At 43.3% G+C, this 23367-nt stretch overlaps 1 protein-coding gene across 1 annotated transcript in view; it reads left to right on the top strand.

Annotated features, from left to right (window-relative positions):
• The window catches only part of RTEL1 (regulator of telomere elongation helicase 1), a gene marked incomplete at its 5' end in the record, with an annotated part of 273291 nt that overhangs the window by 29520 nt on the left and 220404 nt on the right, over positions 1-23367 (top strand). Inside the window, 2 exon segments of the mRNA XM_077460418.1 lie at positions 806-844; positions 3711-3789. Of these exon segments, the coding sequence (XP_077316544.1) occupies positions 806-844; positions 3711-3789 (118 nt within the window).

Below are 23367 nucleotides of genomic sequence, written 5' to 3'. Positions count from 1 at the left end.
GATCCTGGGACAGGTAAGTGTTCGATTATTAAAAGCCAGTAGCTGCAGTATTTGTAGCTGCTGACTTTTCTTTATTTATTTTTTTTAAGCGGAACTCTGCTTTAACCAGGGACCGCCACACACTGATCGAAATTCGGCCAGGTCCCGCTGAACAGACCAGCTTTTGATCAGTTTATGGCCAGCTTAAAGTGTTACTAAACCCACAATCGTAAAAATCAGTCTGTGTACACAGTAAAGCATGTTATACTCACTGTGACCAGTATTTTCAACAAACTAGCTGTCAGTGCATTTCAGTGGTCCAGTAGTTGAGACCACTGAAGTGAAAGCCAACTCCTCCTCTCTATTGTTACAGATGCTGAGAGGATGGTTAAAGTCTCTGACCTGTCTGCTTTCTTTTTTTCTCTAAAGCTTGATCTGTAGCAATGCCTACCTGACATGAACAGGCCAGGCTGCTGCTACAAGTAGGTGGGCAAGTAAACAAATTCCCTTCTCTCAGATTTTTATTTTTTTTTGCTTGAAAGCAGAGCACGTGTCTTCTTGCACTGTGGGATGACTCTGCATTGGCACCGCCCACAGGTAGCCCCTGCGGACCCATGGGGCCAAGGCCTAGTATTGGAGCACGGTCTGTACCCCCTCTATTGTCAGCCTTGGTTACACAATACATTTTTGTTTTTCTAGTATCAGGGCTATGGATTGCATTGACTGATGCTGAAGTTTAATTATTTTGCTGCTTTCATTTTGAACTGGATGGATGTCAACTAAAGTTTTTAATTTACAACATCGTTATTCTTCTTTTTGTTTCCAGCCTTGAACATACAGCTTGAAGACCTAGCTAAGATAAAGGGTAAGGAACTTTCTTAGGAATAACATGGGGATAAAGGCATTTGAAAGTATTTGTAAAGCTTGAACCTGCCAGGGTTGGTTTGCACATACCACTGGCATTGGTTGCATCACAGAGAGAGAGAGGAACTAACGTCGTCCCTCCCTCTCTGTGACCCCAGAAACTGTAAGCGGTAAGGATTTAGTCACTTACGGTTTTCAGTTATTTGTTTACCTGGCTGTTTACAGCCAGCGAAGCAGCTGATTGGACCAATCTGTGTGATCGGAGGCCAGATGAGAGAGCCGGGGTGTAACAGACCCCAGCTCTCTCAATAAAGAGGACCTGTCACGGCCCATGCTATCGCAAGGGATGTTGTATGGCAATAAAGTTGACATAAAAAAGAACAGTTAAAATAAATAAAAAATATAAAAAAAGCACTCCTTCCCCTGGGCTCATGCACAAAAGCAAACGCATACGCAAGTCCTGCATGCAAATGTAAACGGCGATATCCTGATGAACGCCAGAGTGAGAGCAATAATTACGTGACGTCACTCCCGCGCGTGGGAGCCGCCTTAAACGGCATGACCCGAGCATGTCCATTTGTATAAATACATTTTTTGTACTAGTAATGGCAGCGATCCGTGATTTTTATCACGGATTGTGGCGAACAGACCGGACACTTTTGACACATTTTTGGGACCATTGACATTTATTCAGCGATCGGTGCTATAAAAATGCACTGATTACTGTGTAAATGTCACTAATAGGGAAGGGGATATTAATGTGTGTTCCCTCAGTGTGTTCTAACTGTGAAGGGGATAGGAATGAGTAAGAGAGGAGACCTATCCTTTTTCCTATTTACTAGGAACAAATTACATGTCTCCTCTCGCGCACAAATTTCCGTGCTGGCGCTCTAGGCCGGCGGCGATTACGCCCGCCTGCCACGCGCATCGGGTCCCCCGCTGTGCAGCATGTGCCCTTTGGCTGCTCTTAAAGGCCTGACATACCCATACAGGATTTTGCCCAACCGTCCCACTTTACCAATGTATACCGGCGTGGTTAAAAGCAAAAAATGTTTTTTGATCTTTTGCGTTTAAAAAATAAGATACAAATTGATTTCCAGACTGGACATGATGTCATAACGTCACGTCCGGTCCTCCAAAGCTATAGAGTCGATCAGAGTATCTACTCTTTGATCACCTATGGGCGCAACCAGCCGCACCATTGGATCATTTCTCAGGTGAACCGGTGGAAACAGCCTGAGAAACACCGGTGGGCGTGTCCCCTCCTGCCGCTTTGGAAAGCATTCCAGGGGGGCTTATGCACTGCTTCGAACGGTTTCGTGAAAAAGTTGACCGCCAGCTGCAAAAAATAACGATTTCCCCAAAAATTGCATTGAAAGTGCATTGAAAAAACGCCGTTTGACCCGGTGCTGAAGTGGTTCAACTGAAAGCTGAGTTGGACCCCTTTCAAACGGGTGCCTCTGTGTAGCGGATTCTGCTTGCTCAGCGGGGGATCTCCTCTGTGGTGAAATCGACCATCCGCCTGTTTTTTGCGGATCAGAACAGATGGCGCCGGGTGTCAGCAGACATGTGTCTGCTGACATCTGCCGCTTCATAGGGGTGACTGGAGGGCCCGATCGGACAGCCCATGTGAAAGGGGCCCTAAGGCTTGAACCCTCTGTGTGTAAATTATTTTTCTATTTTTATATGTGAGGATTGTCTAATTCAAGACCTGTTTTCATCACCAACCATGAGAAATTAGTCTCAGAGTTATTCCTTTGTACCGCCCCTAGATGGTGCTAGATGTCTGTATTTTTCTGGAAATGGTAGACTTCAAGGAATATGAAGGCCGCCATTGCTGATCCGTCCTTTCTGATCCAAACACTAGATGCCTGGCCATTAACCACTTCAGCCCTGGAAGGATTTACCCCCTTAATGACAAGGCCATTTTTTGTGATACGGCACTGCGTTACTTTAACTGACAATTGCGTGGTCGTACCCAAATAAAATTGATGTCCCCCCCCACAAATAGAAAAATATGTATAAAATCTAATGTCTTAATCAATTTAGGCCAATTTTTTATTCTGCAAAAAAAAATCCAATTTGCATATATTGATTGGCTTGCGCAAAAGTTATCACGTCTATAAACTATGGGATAGATTTAGGGGCTTTTAATTATTTTATTTTTTTACTAGTAATGGCTGCGATCCGCGATTTTTAGCAGTGCTGTGACATTGCGGCAGACAAATTGGACAAAGTGACAAAATGCACTGTCACAGTATGAATGGCAGGGAAGGGGTTAACGTCAGGGGCAATCAAAGGGTTAAATAAATGTGTTCCTTATGTGTGCTTTCTAACTGTGTGTGGAGGGGGGGGGGGGGGGGGGGATGCTGACACTTGACAAAGAGAGAGATCTGTGCTGTTGGTTAGGAATCCCAGATTTCTCTCTTCCTCTGTGATCATTCCTCCGACCGATCGCGGAAAGCCATCGCAGCCGCCTGACCTGCTGATTGGCTCCCGCTGTGTCCAATCACAGCAGAAGCAGGTAGCTGGCGGTGTGCGTGCCCGACCCAGACCAGGGAGCGCGAACAACACATGGGCACGTTGTTCCGGCGCAGCCGGGCCGCCCTGCCGCAGTATATGTGTGCTGGGCGGTCTGGAAGTAGTTAAGTCGATTCAAAAACATTTTAATATATGGGCCCTTGGCCTGTTACAGGCATGTGGATCTGCAGTTCGGGCTTTACTTTGTCATATCCTTGTTGTGGTCAATGATTCAGGGAGAAGCTCTGAAGCTAGAGAAGGCCAGGCAAGTAGTGTTCATAGTTACTTTTTAAACCATTTGAAGTGAAATTTCTTACCTTTTTTTTGTTTTCTATGACTTTCTTTAGGGGCCCTCCTTCAGCTTGAGAGCGCTGTTGATGCCATTACCCTGCCAGCTTCCGGGACTGGGATTACCAGAGACGGGAGGTAATTTCTGCCAGTAACACTCAAAGATGAACTCTCATGACTGTACACAAGTTTTTAACTATATATATATATATATATATATATATATATATTATATTATATTATATTTTTTTAATCTAATTTCATCCACTGTCTACATTTATTAATACATGTTCACATATACCGCAGTGATCTTCATTTTTCAGCGCTGAAAAAATGCAGGCCACCGCAAGAACACATAGAGAACCCATGTTTCCTTATGTCTTCTGTTCGCACCACAACGCTGGTGTCACAAGTGGTGGTATGTTGTGCTAAAATGCACATCTATGTAATGCATGGGGAAAATATATATATATATATATATATATATATATATATATATATATATATATATATATATATATATAATTATACAATTTTTTTTTTTTATTATTATTATATATAAGTGATCACATTACCTCTGTTCTCAGCTGCATAAGAGTTGAGGGGGGAGAAGCAGCAGCAGCACACACTGAGCGTCCCAGGGAATGGCTGTGCAGCAGGGGCGTGTCAGAACACAAATCTGATCAATGGAGGAGAGCAGCCTGAGTTCCCAGTATAGCTTAGAGAACTGGCCACAGTGTGCGCTCCTCCTGCTTAGTGTGGTCAGTGTTTAATAGGAAAGCAGAGGGACTAGGAGGATCACCAGGGATTTCACACGAAGGAAGCAATACAAAGAGAACAGGAGACTTCCTCATACATGTACATGGTACAGCAGGCACATATCAGGAATATAAAGTGCTGGGGTAAGAAACACTTTAAATGCTCATCAATGCACATCAAAGCAATGCATGTCCATGTTTTTAACATCCTCATGCATTTTGATGCACGTTTTATGTGTGAACAGTCCCCAAAAAAAATTAGCTTTTAGATTAAAGCAAATGTCTTGTATATGTGCAGCGCTACACTGGAATCTATTCGTAAATAACAATAAATGTGAATAAGCCCCAAAAGAATACCAACAACAAAAACTGTTTATATGTATAACCGTAATCCTACTACAATGTCCAAAGTCCAGTCCTCCAAACATTGGGGTTGATTTACTAAAACTGAAGAGTGCAAAATCTAGCGCAGCTGTGCCTGGTGGCCAATAGACTTCTAACCTCAGCTTGTTCAATTAAGCTTTGACAAAAAAAACCTGGAAGCTGATTGGTTTCTATGCAGAGCTGCACCAGATTTCTCACTCTCCAGTGTTAGTAAATCAATCCCTATGTCCTAATGAAGAAGCCACCTCTGTGAAGATGTGTGTGGGTCTGCTCACTACTGAAATGACCTCCAAATTATAAGAGGTCTAAGCAGGCATGAACATATACTCCATCCAACATCGTCCTCTGTGTTTTTATCCCTTAATGAGTAGTCCACATTTTACTCCAATATCTCTCCTACAATAACCTCTATGGATTGTTAAAGTGATACTAACCACTAGCCGACTTGCGCATGACGATGTATGTCGGCACAATGGCATGGCTGGGCAAATGGGCATACAGGTAGGTCCCCTTTATATTGCGGCATTGTGGGCGCGTGCATGCTCACCACGTACTCCGCGACCGTGCCTACAGGTCTTGCCGACTCTGTCTGCTGAGGGCCCGCGATCGTGTCACTGGGCGGAAGAACGGGAGATGCTTTTGTAAACAAGGCATTTCCCTGTTCTGCCTTGTGACAGGACGGGGATCTACTGCTCCCTGTAATCGGGAGCAGTGATCTGTCGTGTCAGTGGTAGCCCATCCCCCCATAGTTAGAACACCTACCTAAAACACACTTAACCCCTTGATCGCCGCCTAGTGTTTAACCCCTTCCCTGCCAGTGTCATTTACACAGTAATCGGTGCATTTTTAAAGCACTGATAGCTGTATAAATGACAATGGTCCCAAAATTGGGTTAAGTGTCTGTGTCTGCCATAATGTCGCAGTCACAATATAAATTTCAGATCGCCGCCATTATTAAGAAATCAAAATGAATAATAAACATGTCCTAAATCTATCCCCTATTTTGTAGACGCTATAACTTTTAACCAATCAGTATAAGCTTATTGCAAATGTGTGCGTGCTTTTTTTTTTAATTTTTTTTGTTTTGTTTTTTACCAAAAATATGTAGAAGAATACATATCAGCCTAAACTGAGAAAAAAAAAATTTGTTTTTGTATATGTATGTATGTGTGTGTGTGTGTGTGTGTGTGTGTGTGTGTGTGTGTGTGTGTGTGTGTATATATATATATATATATATATATATATATATATATATATATATATATATATATATATATATATATATATATATATATATATATATATATATATATATATAATTTTTTTTTTTCTTTTTTTTTTTTCAAAATTTTCACTCTATTTTTTTGTGCTATAAAAAAAAAAAAAAAAAAAAACTCCGCAGAGGTGATCAAATATCACCAAAAGAAAGCTCTATTTTTCGGAAAAAAGGGACGTCAATTTTGTTTGGGTGCAACGTCGCACAACCGCGCAATTGTCAGTTAAAGCGGCGCAGTGCCGAATCGCAAAAAGTGCTCTGGTCAGGAAGGGGGTAAATCCTTCCGGGGCTGAAGTATCTAAACACACGCTATTTCATTTAAATTGTCCCTTCCATTTCTGTATGTGGATGACGGCACTGTAATTATTTTAATAAGAAAAAAAATCTAAGTAGCTTTTTCCTAATCGATCTACAGCTGTCACATGACCCAGCTCTTTCCCAGCCTGTCTGCAGGGAAGCAGTGGCATGAGGAGCGGTTAGTCCTCTGTTGCTGGTCATATGTTGAAAAAGAAAAAAGCCCTTTTGGAATACAGAGTAAAAATGAATAATTTCAAACTGTTTTAAATTGTCATACAAATATATATTTGAAATTAAATCTTTATTATTTTTTTGGCAATAAGATTGTGTGGGAGAATTTCCTCCAGTCACAGGCAGTGTCACTCCCTTGCATCCTGTGTCTTAGAGTAAGAGGGAGGTGAAGCCAACATTAATCTACATGTAATATCCCGCCCCCATTGTGTTTGGTTAGTGGGCATGAAGGAGGAGGGAGGGAGAAGGGAGTGGTCGGTCACATGGGCTACTCAGATGTGATAGGACATAGAAACTCAATGAAAACTGAGCATGTGCAGATTTGCCACTACAGCTGCAAAATCCCTAGCTGAATTGGGGGCATGAACAGAAGGGGGCGACAGAGCAGCAGGATAAACCAGTTTTTTTGCAGAATACAGAAAACGAATGTCATAGTGACTGAGTATGAACAGCATGTAATGCCCCATTTATTGATCGTTTATTTTTGATGGGGGTTTAGTGACACTTTAACCACGAGCTCCAGAAGAATTACCCCCCCCCCTTCATGACCAGGCCATATGGTTGTGTGAGTCTGTACCCAAATAAAATTTTTGTCCTTTTTCCCCACAAATAGAGCTTTCTTTTGGTGGTTTTTGATAACCTCTGTGGTTTTTATTTCTTGCGCTATAAACAAAAAAAAAAAAAAGCGACAATTAAAAAAAAAATATTATATATTTATATATTAATTTTTTTTTTTTTTTTTTACTTTGTTATAAAACGCATCCAAAAAGGAAATGCTGTGGTTGATTTACTAAGGGAAAATAAACTGTGCACTGTGTAAAGTGCAGTTGCTCCAGAGTTTAGTAAATGAGCAGAAGCTCTGCTGATTTCCGTCATCCAATCATGTGCAAGCAAAAAGGCCTTTTTTTTTTTTTTTTGCTTTTAGTAAATCAACCCCATGTCTCAGCATTCTGCTTCAGTATTCAGAACATCGGTCATATATTACATAACGGCCGCTAAATATTAAGACATTGCTTAGCAACCGGTAACTTTCTCTGCTTGGTTTAGGAATCCCAACAACATAACAAATAATTTTAAAAAGCTACATGGTGTTAAACATTAATATTAGTAAACACTATGTTAAAATGTCCAAACATTAGATAAAGGCATACATTTCATCACAACTAAAACGATTATAAAAGCAAATGGGGCACTGGTATGCGAGCTGAGAAAAAATATTTTTCTAACAAGACAGACTGTTAAAATTGTGTATCTGATAAAACTAAATCCGCAGCACTCTTGTTTAATATGTTCAGTTTAAACCAATACAGAAGGTCATTAACCAGTTGCCACTCAAGCCAATTCTGACACTTCTGGGGTGCCAAGGTCTGCCATCGCTGCCCTAGGGAAAAAAATGGCAGTGGTTGCAAATTTTTATGTCGCGCGCTATTTGCGCAGCAATTTTTTATTTTTTTTTGTCTAATGTGAAAGATGATGATTATGCTGCATAAATGGATGCCTAACATGTCTTGCTGTAAAATTGCACACACTTGTGGAATGGAGACAGACTTCGGTACTTAAAAATCTCCATAGGCTACACTTTATTTGAATTTTTTATTTTTTTTTACTGGTTACGAGTCTTGTTAAGCGATGCGCAAAATGTTGGCGCTATACAAATCCTGTATAATAATAATAAGAGTTAGAGGATGTCTAGTGTTAGAAATATTGCTCTTGCTCTAATGATGCTGCAGCAATACCTCACATATGTGGTTTGAATACAGTTTACATATGCGAGCGTGACTTATGTATGCGTGTGAGCAGATGGGGGTGCTTTAACCACTTCCCACCCGGCCAATGTACATATACAACGGGGTGTGCGCTCTCCTTCTGAGTGGACGTTCAGGAACGTCCTTCAGAAGGAGTGGGATCGCGCATGTGCCCGCGCAGCGGCGCGGTCCTGATGCGCTCGTATCATACGGGGCATCTCCGATCGGCAGGAGGGCTCTGTGATTGGCCCTCCTGATCAAGTGACAGCCGTGTCCAATCACAGCCATCATGCGATGTAAACACAGCTAGATGCTAGGCAACAGGCTCTCCTCTCCTCATACGGAAGTTGGCGGTGAGGAGAAGAGAGCAGATCGCTGCAGCCGGCTTGGTGATCAGTGAGTATGAGCTGTTTTTTACAGCTTTTTACTCACTGATCACCAACCTAGTGTAAACACACATGTCTCTAAATAATAAAAACACCTGTCCCCCACATATGTCCCAATAAAATCACATGTCCCAATGATTATCTGCACACATATGATCACCTGCGCACATCTGTACATGATCATTTGCGTACATATGTCCGTGATCACACAAACCAATTATTATACACTTCACAGAATTTTTTTTTTTAACAAAAAACTAAAAAATGCAGCGCTAGTGAAAAATCAACGTGCTGATGGAATTAGTTTTCCAAAGCAGGATATATATAATAAATATATCTACTGTGCAATTGAATAAAAACAAAATATGTAGGTGATATAGACCTAACAAGTGGCCTAACCAAGCTTTGAAGCAAAGTGAGACCACTGAAAATATGTGCAGATATCAAGGGTGCACTATAAAATAGTAGTCTGATCTACATTCAAGCAAATAAATTAATGAATCTAACATAACAATCGCCAGTAAAGTGAAAAAAAAAAAATCAATAAAGTCCATATTAAAGTGACATGGATAGTAAACTGTATAGCTCGATAGCGTCCATTAGACAATAAATTGCTCCACAAGGAGATCGCCAAAATTCCTACAGGGGAATGCAAGTGTGTGAAAATGACTAAAATCGCATATAACTTCTCATCCAACATACAGCACAAGGGGAATGGGCGATATACACGATGACGTCAGATAAAGGTAATGGGTACTCTTGCCACAGGATGTGGACTCACACACCGTAATGGTGAGTCAATCAAGCGTCAATATAATCAACGGTGACCGCTCCTCCAGTCAGAATGATGCAACATCAAACCACGTTCAGCGATGGGTGTCAAGGATAAAATATTTCCATCCAAACCCTCGACTCACAGAGAGGTGTAGTGATCCACATAGAAGGTAATTCCTCCACAACACCAAGTCCTGAACTTCTCAGCAATTTTTTTTTTTTTTTTTTTTTTTTACCAAAAACATGTAGCAGAAAACATTTTGGCTTAAATTTATGACAAAATTGGATTTCTTTTAAAATAGAAAGAAGAAAATGTTTTTTTTAATTTTTTTTATTTTTTTTTTCCAAATTTCCACTCTCTTTTTCGCTTATATCGCAAAAAAATAAAAACAGAAGTCATGAATAAATACCACCAAAATAAAGCTCTATTTGTGCGAACAAAATTATAAAAAATGTCATTTGGGTACAGCATAGCATGACCGTGCAATTGTCATTGAACGTGCAAGAGCGCTGAAAACTGAAAGTTGGTCTGGGAAGGAAGGGGGCGAAAGTGCCCAATCTTGAAGTGGTTAAAAAAAAAAAAAAGTTTGGTTTATTTATTTTTTTACTTTCCCTTTTATTTTTATTAAAAAAATCACTTTTATTCCCATTACAAGAAATGTAAACATCCCCTGTAATAGGAATAGGGCATGATGGGTCCTCTTTACAGAGGGATCTGGGGTCTGTAAGTTCCTACATTTCTCCTATGCTGGAAAGCCTGAGATAGAAAAAATAAAAATAAAAAAACATTTCTCAGGCTTTCCAGCAACAATAAAAAAAAAAATTTCAATGTTTACATCTGGCGGTGCCGGAAGTGACGTTGTGATGTCACCCCCAGCCTCCAAGGATTTTAGAGATGGCCGGGGGCCATCTGGTCCACAGCCAGCTCTGTGGTAAACCGCAGTCGCCAGCGGATTCATCCTTCGACTCCTCGACCGCACAGGGCCCACCTCCCGCCGCCTATAAAAGCAATCAAGCCGCTATGATTGCTTTTACATTGCAAGGAATCGCCTGCTGAAAAAAAAAAAAAAAAGCTATCTGGAGGATACCTGCAGCTGCACCCATCATTCAGATATCGCCACGTCAAGTCCCCGACGTCGTATGATGTCAACCCGGGAGAAGTTGTTAAGCATTGCTAATACTATTTACAACAGAGGCATAGCAATGAGTGGAATTCTCTCCCACCATGGCCAATCTTTTATGGCCAGGTGGGAGGCAGATGTTCTATATGGAATTTACTAGCCAAAATGTAGCTTTTTTTTTTTTCTTTATAAATGATTCATTGATAACATTGTATCTTTCTGGAATAGAAATGTAGATTCCTTGCAAGAATTCATAAGATTTGTGAATGATGACACAGAAAAAAAATGTACGTTCTTTTGTACAGCAGGGTGGAGAATTGAATTTTTTACATCTTATTCTATTAAAAAAGAGATAATAAAGGTCAAGTCTTGTTTTTAATCGCAGTTGCATTCCTCGCGCGAGTTGTCATCCAGCATGGCTTACGAATGTCCTTAATAATCATGCGTAAATGAAGTAATTCTTGCTCTGTGGAGGATTGTGGATCTGGAATCCAGGCTGTTCAGCCCATTTATTACTAACTTTTTTTTATACAGCATCTCCAGGTCAGGCAGATTATTACATTATTACCGGAATGTATGAACACAGGACCCAATGCTTAACCCCTTTCACGCCTAAGAGTAAAACAAATCTTCATGCCTAAGCACAATTTTGCAACTTTGACATGTGTTAGTAAAATTGTACATATCATCACAACTACTGTGTGCATCCAGGTGAATTATATCACCTTTTTTGTTTTTCAGGAAAAATTGGGGCTTTCATTTGGTGGTAAATAGTTAGGGATATCTCCTGATTCTTTTAATTTTTAATTTTTAATTTTTAATTTTTTTTAATTATCAAAGGGAAAAACTTGGCCAAAATAGTAAAAGAAATATATATATTTTAAATGTAGTGTAGTATTCTTTTTATTGTTCTTATCATAACCTACCACCAAAGAACAACTCCTGCTCTTGACGATCGCAGCGATACCACATTTTGTGTATGTTATTTGTTGTTTGTACCTGTAGTTCAGCCCAGAAACAATAGTGCACGTTTTGCTTTTATTTATTTTTTGGTCCTACCTAAATGTTTCTAACCACTTCAGCTCCGGAAGGTTTTATGCCTTTTCCGCCCAACCAGGGGATTTTTTTATTTTTTTTGCAATACGGCACTGCATTGCTTTTAACTGATAATTGCGCGGTCGTGCGACGCTGTACCCAAATAATGTTATGTTGTTTATGTCCCTTTTTTTTCCCCTCCCACAAATAGAGCTTTCTTTTGGTGGCATTTAACCTCTCTGGCGGTATGATTCAGTCTGGAATTAGGTGCTGAAAGCGGTACAATTATTTTGCATGAAAATCTGGCGTTTTATTTTGTAGTCCTGTAATTCTTAGGAATAACGCTCTTAAATCTCTTCAAACCAGAGTCTAGCAGACATCCCGGGTATGATAAAGTTTATAATATAATAAAGAATAATAAAAATTATTCAATAATGTAATCAAATCCTAAAACACTGAAAAAGGGACACTTTTTTGTTGCTATGGACAATCTCCAAATTCCAGGCAGAAAAAAACAGTATTTATAATATAAAAGTGCATGCAGGGCACTGGACAGACCACTAGGGACAAAGGGGGTGTGTATTTATTAATACAGCACTGTAATCTGTAAGATTACAGTGCTGTGTGTGTTTTGTGTGTTTTTTACTTTTTTGAATTTGCCGCCGTTCTCCGCTCCCGTGCGCCGTAACGTCGCAGGGAACGGAGCTCGGCGGCATTCGGCACTGTGAATCGAGCGGAGGACAGCTCAATCACACAGCGTGGGGGACATCGCTGGATTCAGGGGACAAGGTAAGTAAGTCTCACTGTGTCCTCCCCTGCATCCAGCGATGCGATCCCGAGTCTGGCTCGGGGTTACCGCTCCTGCTAGTAAATTCCTAACCCGAGCCAGACTCGGGATTACCGCTAGGGAGGCTAATCACCTCTACGGTTTAAGTTTTTTTGCGCTATAAACAAAAAATAAAGACTGAAATTTTGAAAAAGAAAATAAAATCAGTTTAGGCCAATTTGTAATCTGCTACATATTTTTTGGTAAAAAAAAAAAATCCCAAGAAGCGTATATTGGTTTGCGCAAAAGTTAAGAGCGTTTACAAACTATGGGATAGATTTATGGAGTTTTTTACAATTTTTTTAGCGATTTTTTTTTTTTTTTTTTTTTTTTTTTTAGTGGGACTGCAACATTGCGGCAGACAAATCTGACACTAAGTGACACTTTTTTGCGGATCAGTGACGCCAATACAGTGATAAATGCTAAAAAAAATGCACTTTCAATGTATAAATAACACTGGCTTGGATGGGGTTAAGATCATGGGCAAAAAAAGAAAAGAAGTGGGAGGTATGCCCCTCTATCTCCCCCTTCTCATTCGTCACCCTCTCTGTCCCCTTCTCACTCGAGCATTGCACGGCACTCCCCCATCTCCAAGAATGTCAGCCATTTTTGCCATGTCCCTTGGTATTTCCCTTCTGTATCCTGTGATTTATGTGTCGACTCTTCTATTAACCTAACTTTCTCCACCCTCTTCACCCACTCCAGTATTGTTGGGACCTGTGTAGTTCTCCAATAGCATGGGATCAGAGCTTTGGCTGCATTCAGAAAATGCGGGACTATCGTGCCTTTATATTGCATTACTCCTTTCTCTGTGTCATGGAACAAACGCACCCATGGCCATTTTCTAATCCTCTTTCCTGTCACCAAAAATATGATTTCTATTATTTTATCCCAAAAAGGGGTTATTTTAGGGCAATCACACCATAGATTTTTAAGGGAACCTTGTTCTGCACATTCCCTCCAACAAGTTGATTGCTCTTCCCCTCTGAGCCTCTGCATTCTTTGGGGCGTCATATACCACCTCGCTATTAATTTGTATGACATTTTGATCGTTCGGGAATCTCTTGGGAGCAAATACGTCATTTTAAGTATTTTCATCCTGTGCTCTTCATCTCTTAATGGCCCCAATTCCCCTTCCCATTTCCCCAGATATGCCAGTAGCTCCGAATCTGCCTCACGTCTTAATATTTTATACATTTTCGATACCCTTTTTCACTAAACATTGTGCATCCTTGAGCAGTTTCTCTAATGGTCTTAACAGTGTCATTTCTCGTAAGGGCTGTGGGAGCCCTTGTGTAAAATGTAATAGTTGAATGTGTCTCCATCTGTCTAGTGGTTTGTGCCCCCACTCTTGTGTGATTTCCCTATACGTGTATAACCTATTCCCTTTAATCACCTCCCCTAGGCCGCGTACACACGGGCGGACTGTTCGCCCAACTTTGTCCGCTGAACAGTGTTTCAGCGGACAGTCCGCTCGTGTGTGGGCTTCAGCGGACATTTTTCAGCGGACAGTCTGACTAACAAAGTTTTTCGGAATTTCCGTAAGACAGTCTGCTGAAACTTGGTTTCAGCGGACAGTCCGCTCGTGTGTAGGCTTGTTCGACAAACTAAGTTTCGCGCATGCTCAGAAAGGATTTACACGGCGAAGGTTGCATTGCAGTGTATAGGACGTCGAATTTCTCGTCCCGTCGTACGTGCCGTTCACGTCCTCGCGCACGCTTTCAGCGGACTGTTCGTTCATCGTGTGTGGTCAAGTCCGCTCATGCAAATTTTGAGCGGACTGTTTGTCGGATTGTTTGACAAACTAAGTTGGGCGAACAGTCCGCCCGTGTGTACGCGGCCCTAGTGTTATTTCCTCTCTCTTTGCCCATCTACTAAAATATAGCCGCTGCTCCTTCCCTGGCAAAAAATAATTTGTGTCCAACAGTGACATTAATGGGAAATTGTGCGTCCAGTTATGTACCTTATTTATTTTATCCCTTATTTTTTGTGAATGTCTTGTTATAGTACTAGTGCTTACTCCTAAATTCCGCCCGTGAGGTGGTATCCATATCATTTTTGCTAATTCCGTCCCACACAGTCTAGTTTCTAACTCCACCGAACTCTTCTCTTACTGATTATGTGACCAGTCCGCTACTCTGGATATTACTATCGCCTCATAATATTTTTTAAGATCTGGTAATGCCACTCCTCCTCTTTCCTTTTCCTTTACTAGAACCTTATAGGCAATGCGCTGCCTTTTTGGGGCCCATATAAACGACAAGACCTGAGATTTTAATTTTCAAAAAAAAACTCGCCGGAAGCGGCACAGGTATCATTTGAAATGTGTAAATTACGATTGGCAATATGAACATTTTTATTAAGTTTTTTTTACCCATCCATGACGATGCTTTGTACATCATACTTTTCATTTGCACTTTAATTTTATTTAAGAGGGGTATATAGTTTGCTTCATACAGATTAGACCTTTGTGCCGTTAATTTTATCCCCAGGTAACTCAAATCTCCCCTACACCATTTAATGGGAAGGCTTGCGGAAAGCGCTCTCTGATCTATTTCTGGTAAGTTCAAGTTTAAAATTTCTGACTTGGTCAGATTTATTTTGAAATTTGATAGTCGTCCATATTGTTCCAGTTCTTTAACCACTTGCCGACCGCCGCACGCCGATGTACGTCGGCAGAATGGCACGGGCAGGCATAAGCACATACATGTACGTGATTTGCCTCCCGCGGGTCGGGGGCCCGATCGGGCCCCCGCCCGGTGCCTGCGGCGGTCGGTTTTCGTTCGGGAGCGATCCCGGACGAGGGGACGGCCATTCATTCATGGCCACCCCCTCGCGATCGCTCCCGACGAATGGAAATCCCCGGTGACATCACTTCCTCTCCTGTAATGTAAACACAGGAGAGGAAGTGATGTATTCTCTCCTCCGTGTCGGTATTTTTCGTTCCGACACGGAGGAGAGCGGATCAGTGAGTTGCACCAACACATCCCACACACAGTAGAACATGCCAGGCACACTCACACCCCCCCTTTACCCCCCGATCACCCCCCCAATTACCCCTGCCCCCCAGTCACAGTGACACCAATGTCATTTTTTTTTTTTTTTTTTTTTTTTTTGCATTGGTGTCATTTGTGACTGTAATAACTGTTAGGGCAGTTAGGGTTAGCCCCCTTTAGTTCTAATGTACCCCCCTAACCCCCCCAATAAAGGTTTAACCCCGTGATCACCCCCCGTCGCCAGTGTCACTAAGGCTGGGTTCACATTGCAGCGGTTTATGAGAACGAATGTGATTCGCACCGCACTGCAGTGCAAATCACATCCGATCTCTGTGCGATTCGAGTTCAGCCATTCGCCGCACCCGCCGCAAATTCGCACGGGACCCTTTTTTTGGCCCGCAGCAGAATCGGATCGCATGGGTGTTCACACCATGCGATCCGAGTTTGCAGATCGCACTGCGATATGCGAACTGATCTGGGGGTGTCAGTAACATTTCACTGACACTCCCAGCAGTTCGCATAGGGCAGTGTGAACTGCCGCCGGGAGGCATGCGATGCGGGAACCCGCCGCGGATTCGCGGCGTTTCCGCATCGCTCCAGTGTGAACCCAGCCTAATAAGCGATCATTTTTCTGATCGCCGTATTAGTGTCACAGGTGACGCTAGTTAGGCAGGTAGGTATTTAGGTTCGCCGCAGCTTTTTATAGCGCTAGGGACCCCCATATACTACCGCATAAAGCCCCCTGATTGCCCCCTAGTTAACCCTTTCACCAGTGATCACCATATAACTGTTACAGGTGACGCTGGTTGGTTAGTTATTTTTTTATAGTTTCAGGGCACCCGCCATTTATTACCTAATAAAGGTTTAACCCCCTGATCACCCGGCAGGTGTCATTTGTGACTAATAACTGTTAGGGCAGTTAGGGTTAGCCCCCTTTAGTTCTAAGGTACCCCCCTAACCCCCCCAATAAAGGTTTAACCCCGTGATCACCCCCCGTCGCCAGTGTCACTAAGGCTGGGTTCACATTGCAGCGGTTTATGAGAACGGATGTGATTCGCACCGCACTGCAGTGCAAATCACATCCGATCTCTGTGCGATTCGAGTTCAGCTATACAGATAGTATGGCTGAATTCGTGTCGCACCCGCCGCACCCGCCGCAAACTCGCACGGGACCCTTTTTTTGGTCCGCAGCAGAATCGGATCGCATGGGTGTTCACACCATGCGATCCAAGTTTGCAGATCGCACTGCGATATGCGAACTGATCTGGGGGTGTCATTAACATTTCACTGACACTCCCAGCAGTTCGCATAGGGCAGTGTGAACTGCCGCCGGGAGGCATGCGATGCGGGAACCCGCCGCGCATTCGTGGCGTTCCCGCATCGCTCCAGTGTGAACCCAGCCTAATAAGCGATCGTTTTTCTGATCGCTGTATTAGTGTCACAGGTGACGCTAGTTAGGCAGGTAGGTATTTAGGTTCGCCGCAGCTTTTTATAGCGCCAGGGACCCCCATATACTACCGCATAAAGCCCCCTGATTGCCCCCTAGTTAACCCTTTCACCAGTGATCACCATATAACTGTTACAGGTGACGCTGGTTGGTTAGTTATTTTTTTATAGTTTCAGGGCACCCGCCATTTATTACCTAGTCTCACTAGTGTACCCCTAAATTTAGGGGTGTCTACTTTCTAAAATGGGGTCATTTGGGGGGGGGGGGGTTTGTGCCATCTTGGCATTTTATGGCCTTCAAAACTGTAACGCCCTTAGAAAGCCTGAAGGCGGTGCTTGGTTTTTGGGGCCCCGTACGCGGCTAGGCTCCCAAAAAGTCCCACATATGTGGTATCCCCGTACTCAGGAGAAGCAGCAGAATTTATTTTGGGGTGTCATTTCACATATGCCCATGGCATGCGTGAGCAATATATCATTTAGTGACAACTTTGTGAAAAAAAAAAAAAGTTTGTAATTTTCCCGCAACTTGTGGCAAAATATAAAATATTCCATGGACTCAACATGCCTCTCAGCAAATAGCTTGGGGTGTCTACTTTCTAAAATGGGGTCATTTGTGGGGGTTTTGTGCCATCTTGGCATTTTATGGCCTTCAAAACTGTAATAGGTAGTGAGAAGTGAACTCAAAAAATTACGCCCTTAGAAAGCCTGAAGGCGGTGCTTGGTTTTCGGGGCCCCGTACGCGGCTAGGCTCCCAAAAAGTCCCACATATGTGGTATCCCCGTACTCAGGAGAAGCAGCAGAATTTATTTTGGGGTGTCATTTCACATATGCCCATGGCATGCATGAGCAATATATCATTTAGTGACAACTTTGTGAAAAAAAAAAAAAAAAAAAAAAAGTTTGTAATTTTCCCGCAACTTGTGGCAAAATATAAAATATTCCATGGACTCAACATGCCTCTCAGCAAATAGCTTGGGGTGTCTACTTTCTAAAATGGTGTCATTTGTGGGGGTTTTGTGCCATCTTGGCATTTTATGGCCTTCAAAACTGTAATAGGTAGTGAGGCGTGAAATCAAAAATTTACGCCCTTAGAAAGCCTGAAGGCGGTGCTTGGTTTTCGGGGCCCTGTACGCGGCTAGGCTCCCAAAAAGTCCCACATATGTGGTATCCCCGTACTCAGGAGAAGCAGCAGAATTTATTTTGGGGTGTCATTTCACATACGCCTATAGCATGTGTGAGCAATATATCATTTAGTGACAACTTTGTGTAAAAAAAAAAAAAAAATTTTTTTTTTGTCATTATTCAATCGCTTGAGGCAAAAAAATAAAATATTCAATGGGCTCAACATGCCTCTTATCAATTTCCTTAGGGGGTCTACTTTCCAAAATGGGGTCATTTGGGGGGGTTTTGTACTGCCCTGTCATTTTAGCACCTCAAGAAATGAGATAGGCAGTCGTAAACTAAAAGCTGCGTAAATTCCAGAAAACGTACCTTAGTTTGTAGATGTGACAACTTTTGCGCAAACCAATAAATATACAATTATTGACTTTTTTTTTACCAAAGACATGTGGCTGAATACATTTTGGCCTAAATGTATGACTAAAATTGAGTTTATTGGATTTTTCTAATAACAAAAAGTAGAAAATATCATTTTTTTTCAAAATTTGCGGTCTTTTTACGTTTATATCGCAAAAAATAAAAATCGCAGAGGCAATCAAATACCATCAAAAGAAAGCTCTATTTGTGGGAAGAAAAGGACGCAAATTTTGTTTGGGTACAACATTGCATGACCGCGCAATTACCAGTTAAAGCAGCGCAGTGCCAAAGTGTAAAAAGACCTCTGGTCATTTACCAGCAAAATGGTCCGGTCTGAAAGTGGTTAAGGACCGACTGGATCAATGTTCTGGGATTTGCTATATATAACAGTACGTCATCTGAAAATGCAGATATCTTGTATTCTCTCCCTCCCACCCAGATTCCCCGAAGATCCTGATTCCTTTGGATCACCACTAAGAGGGGCTCCAGAATAACCACAAACAGAATCGGCGATAGAGGACATCCCTGTCTGGTCCCTTTGAACAATTCAAGGGGACGAGACAGAGACCCGTTCACTCTAATCCTGGCAGTCGGCTGAGTATATAACGCTGTAACCCATCTCATCATTCTTTCACCCAGCCCCATATATTTTAGGGTCACGTTTATAAACTCCCAGTTTACCCTATCAAAGGCCTTCTCGGCGTCTACAGATAAAAGTACTGTGGGAGTCTTCCTTCTGATTGCCTCTTGGATCAGAATGATAGACTTCAAAGAGTTATCCCTCCCCTCCCGTCCCTGCACAAATCCCACCTGGTCGGTGTGTACCCAACCAGGGAGGAGTGTTTTCAATCTATCTGCCATTATTTTTGCATAGATCTTTACGTCCGTATTTAATAATGATATTGGCCGGTAACTCTCCAGGGCTGCAGGATCTTTACCCTCCAAGATCAAAGCAATGTGGGCAAGAAGAGCCTCTTCACGAAAGGTCTTCCCCTCTCCAACTAAAAAACTCTGGAATTTTTTATAATATAGGATGGAGTATCCATCTGGACCGGGGCTTCCACCCAGGGCTATATCTTTGATTACTCTTTCTAGTTCCCTAACTAAGATAGGGGTCTCTAGTGCCTCCATCTCCTCCCTCGTACCTTTTGGAAAGTCCAGGTTCTTAGGATATTCCAGTATGGCTCCTTTCCTTTCCCCTCATCGCCCCCTCTTGCTCCTATATTATACAAAGCGATATAATAAGTATGGAAGTTTTCTGCAATATCTGGAGTGGCGAACTTCATCTCGCCCCTTTTATCCCTAATCTTCGTATATAGGTCCTATTTTTCTGTTCCTTTTACTCTTCTCGCCAGCCACTTGCCTGACCTGTTCCACTGATATCTCTCCTTGTTTATTTTATAGAAAGCTGTTCTCTCTTGCTCCAGGAACTCTTCCAACTCCCCCTTTTTTTTTTTTTTTTTTTTTGTAATTCATGACTCTCCTGGAGCCCCCTGGGTCTAGTTTTTTGCTCTAGTTCCTCGATCTCACTATATAATTGAACTTTCTTTTTCTCACTTTCTTTCTTTTTCCCTGCTCCATTCCCGAGCAGAATCCCTCTAATGACTACCTTATGTGTCTCCCAGATGGTAGCCTTTGAGATTTCCGCCGTGTCATTGAGCTCAAAAAAGTCCATCAGTTCCTGTAAAATTTTACTACTCGCGTCCTGTTATTGAATGAGTGAATCATTCAACTTCCAAACTCTACCTACCTTTTTATTTATTTATTTATTTATTTTTTGCCCCTGGGTGGAGGGAGGGGGGTAAGAGGGTATGAGAGGGTTGTTTAATTGGAATGTAATATGTAAGAAGAGGTGGCGAAAGAAGACCTCTTAATAAATGGTATTGATGTTTTTATAAATGTGTATGTATAAAGTGGAAAAATAAAAAAAAAGAATATATAAAAAAAAAAGATCATGGGCAAAAGATTAATTGTGTTTCCTGGGAATCCTTTTTTACTCTGTGAGGGATGGACTGACCCAAGGAACAGACATATCTGTGTTCCTGATTAGGAGGGATACAGAGGTGGCTGTGGACACGGGGGGGATACAGAGGTGGCTGTGGTCACAGGTGAGGTGGGGATACAGAGGTGGCTGTGGTCATGGGGGAGTTAGGGGGGATACAGAGGTGGCTGTGGACATAGAGGGGATGCAGAGGTTGCTGTGGACACAGGGTGGCGGGGGGGATGCAAAGGTTGCTGTGGACACGGGGGGGTGGATGCAGAGGTTTCTGTGGACAGGGGGGGGGGGGGGATGCAAAGGTTTCTGTGGACACGGGGGGGATGCAGAGGTTGCTGTGGACACGGGGGAGGGGGGGTGCAGAGGTGGCTGTGGACACTGGGGGGGGGGGGATGCAGAGGTGGCTGTGGACACGGGGGGATACAGAAGTGGTTGTATATGGGAAGATACAGAGGTGGCTGTGTAGGGGGAGGAGTACAGAGGTGGACAGTGGGGGATACTGAGGAAGTTGCTGTGGATGGGGGGAGGGGGTACAGATGTGGCTGTGGATGGGGGAGGTTACAAAGGTGACTGAACTGTATTCCTATTATTCACTCTGTTTAAAAATGTCATCTGCAAAAGTGTCTGTTATATAATAAAAATATAGCTATATACCTCGTTAAGCGCGGCAACCCGCCTTCTCTCTTTTTCTCGTCTGACAATTGCAGCGAGCTGGGCCGAGAATGACGTCAGTCAGGAGAGGAGGAGGGGAGGCGTCGAGTCACCTGCACCCTGATAACTGCTCTTAAAGAGGAAGTAAACCCTGATTGGTTTTACTCCCTCTTTATTTCCCTGCAAAGGTAAAGCATAATGGGCTATTATGCATCGCATAGTAGCCCATTATGTGTCACTAACCTGAAACCGAAGCCTGCGATGTCACCATTGTCCCCACTAGCGGGGAGTGTCCATCTTCGCCCCTCTTCCTTTCGGGGCTGCAAACTCCAGCTCTGTGACCGGCCGGAGTCGCGCGGCATCACAGACATGTGACGGGAGCCGCCAGTCACGGCATAACCCCTATTAGAAAGGGCACAGTGCTCACGTGCCGATGTCATCAGCGCTCGGGTCTTTCGTAAATATCTCCTAAACTGTAAATATCTCCTAAACCGCATATTTCAAGCACCTACTGGTAAGGCTTAATATAGGTTTACCTGTAGGTAAAAGTGCTTGTACAGGATGTAATGAGGTATATAGCTGCATTATTATTATTATTATTATTATTATTATTACACAGACACTTTTACAGATTACATTTTTAAACCGTCAACCGCGGGCCGGGTGCCGTGAATTAATCACAGACACTGACGAGCTGGAGATTTAGTGGCGACGGGCCGCAGGATGCTGACCCCTGGTTTAGATTTGATGTTCAGACGTTCTCCATCCAATCTGACAGAACTATTTTGCTATAAAGAATGGCCACAAATTTCACTCTAGATGTGCAAAGCTGGTAGAGACACAAAAAGACTTGCAGCTGTAGAGAGAAAGGTGGTTCTACAAAGTATTGACTCCGGGGTGCTGAATACAAATGCACGCCACACTTTTCACATATTTATTTAAAAAAATGTTGAAAACCATGTTTCTCTTTCGTTCACTGACTGACACAGCTCCATTATTCTTGACCATAGGGTTGTTACACCACCTTCAGTAGAGGACTAGGCAGAACATGTTATACATGTGAAACAAAAAACAGAACTTTATAGTTCCGCCCAGGGGGCGGTCCCTTCAGTAACAACCCCTCAGCTTTCTTCTTGCAGCTTCAGTTTTTTTTCTGCCTAGTAAAGGAGATGGATGGACCTAGGAACCCTGTGGGACCGTCGGTCCTGGGATTTTTTTTTTTGCGGAAGTTTGCCTTTTGCGCAAGATTTTTGGATCCTGTGATCTACTATCAACAGCCGGCTGGGTAACAGGCTGGATATCCTTATCCTTGTAGTCTCCCCAGCCTGGCCATTGAGCGTGTGCAGACCATAGCTACGCGCTGGGTCAGCCACGAGCGCGACGCCCTGGGGCACACATATGACCGGGCTACTGATGATTGTGTCAGTGTGCCGTGGTCAGCAGCCACCACGTACTCTTTGGGAGTGGGTCTGTGGTGGGATGTCCCCAGCGCATCCCCAGCTCATCCGGATAGTAATTACAGCTCTCCCTGCCTCGGCGGGATGGAGCAGCTGGGCATTCCCTAGAAGGTCGATTCGGGGGTCCCTCTCCTCCCTCTCTTCTCTCCCTGTCCCCATCTCCCACCCCCCTCCCCCCGTGGGGGATGCTGCATGATTGGCCTGCTGAGCTGTGTGTGCCTATAGCCAGGAGTTCCCCGGGGTGCTCTCACCTAGATGGGAGGGCTGCACTGGGTGGCTGTGTCCCTGGGTGTCTGTGGTCTCCCTGCTGGGTGTCTGGAGGTCTGCAAATGCTGATCACCATAGCGCTGTTCTGCCGCCATTTTCACTGTCCTTTCCCTGTGTACAGTTGTTTGTCAGCCATGTTTGATGTTCCTCAGTGGAAAGCATGGTCAGGAGCCATTTTGCTGTAGTTCGACGGCCATTTTCCCTGTGATTATGCCCCTTATACTGGGCGGCTGGTGGCCATTTTGTTGTAGCCCAGTGTGGTTTTTATGCTCAGCACTGGTCCCTGCTGCTCAGAACAGTGTGGTTTCTCACTCAGGACACCTGGGACCTGACACAGGGGGACAGGGTGGTGAGTCCTGCGGTGGGGGTCCCTCATTCTGAAGCAGCTAGGAGGGTGGGACTGTGCACCTGTCCTAAGTCCCCAAGGGTGGCAGACAGGGTGGGTCAGCATGGCTTCAGAAACTGGTGTTAGGCCTCTTTCACACGGGGCGGATCAGTAAAGATCCGCCCCGTGATGATCCGCTAGCTCAGCGG

This window comes from Lithobates pipiens, unplaced genomic scaffold (genome assembly GCF_037356315.1).
Source record: "Lithobates pipiens isolate NorthernLeopardFrog02 unplaced genomic scaffold, aLitPip1_a1.2 Scaffold_28, whole genome shotgun sequence".
Lineage (NCBI taxonomy): Eukaryota > Metazoa > Chordata > Amphibia > Anura > Ranidae > Lithobates > Lithobates pipiens.
This window is presented reverse-complemented; position numbering and strand designations above follow the sequence as displayed.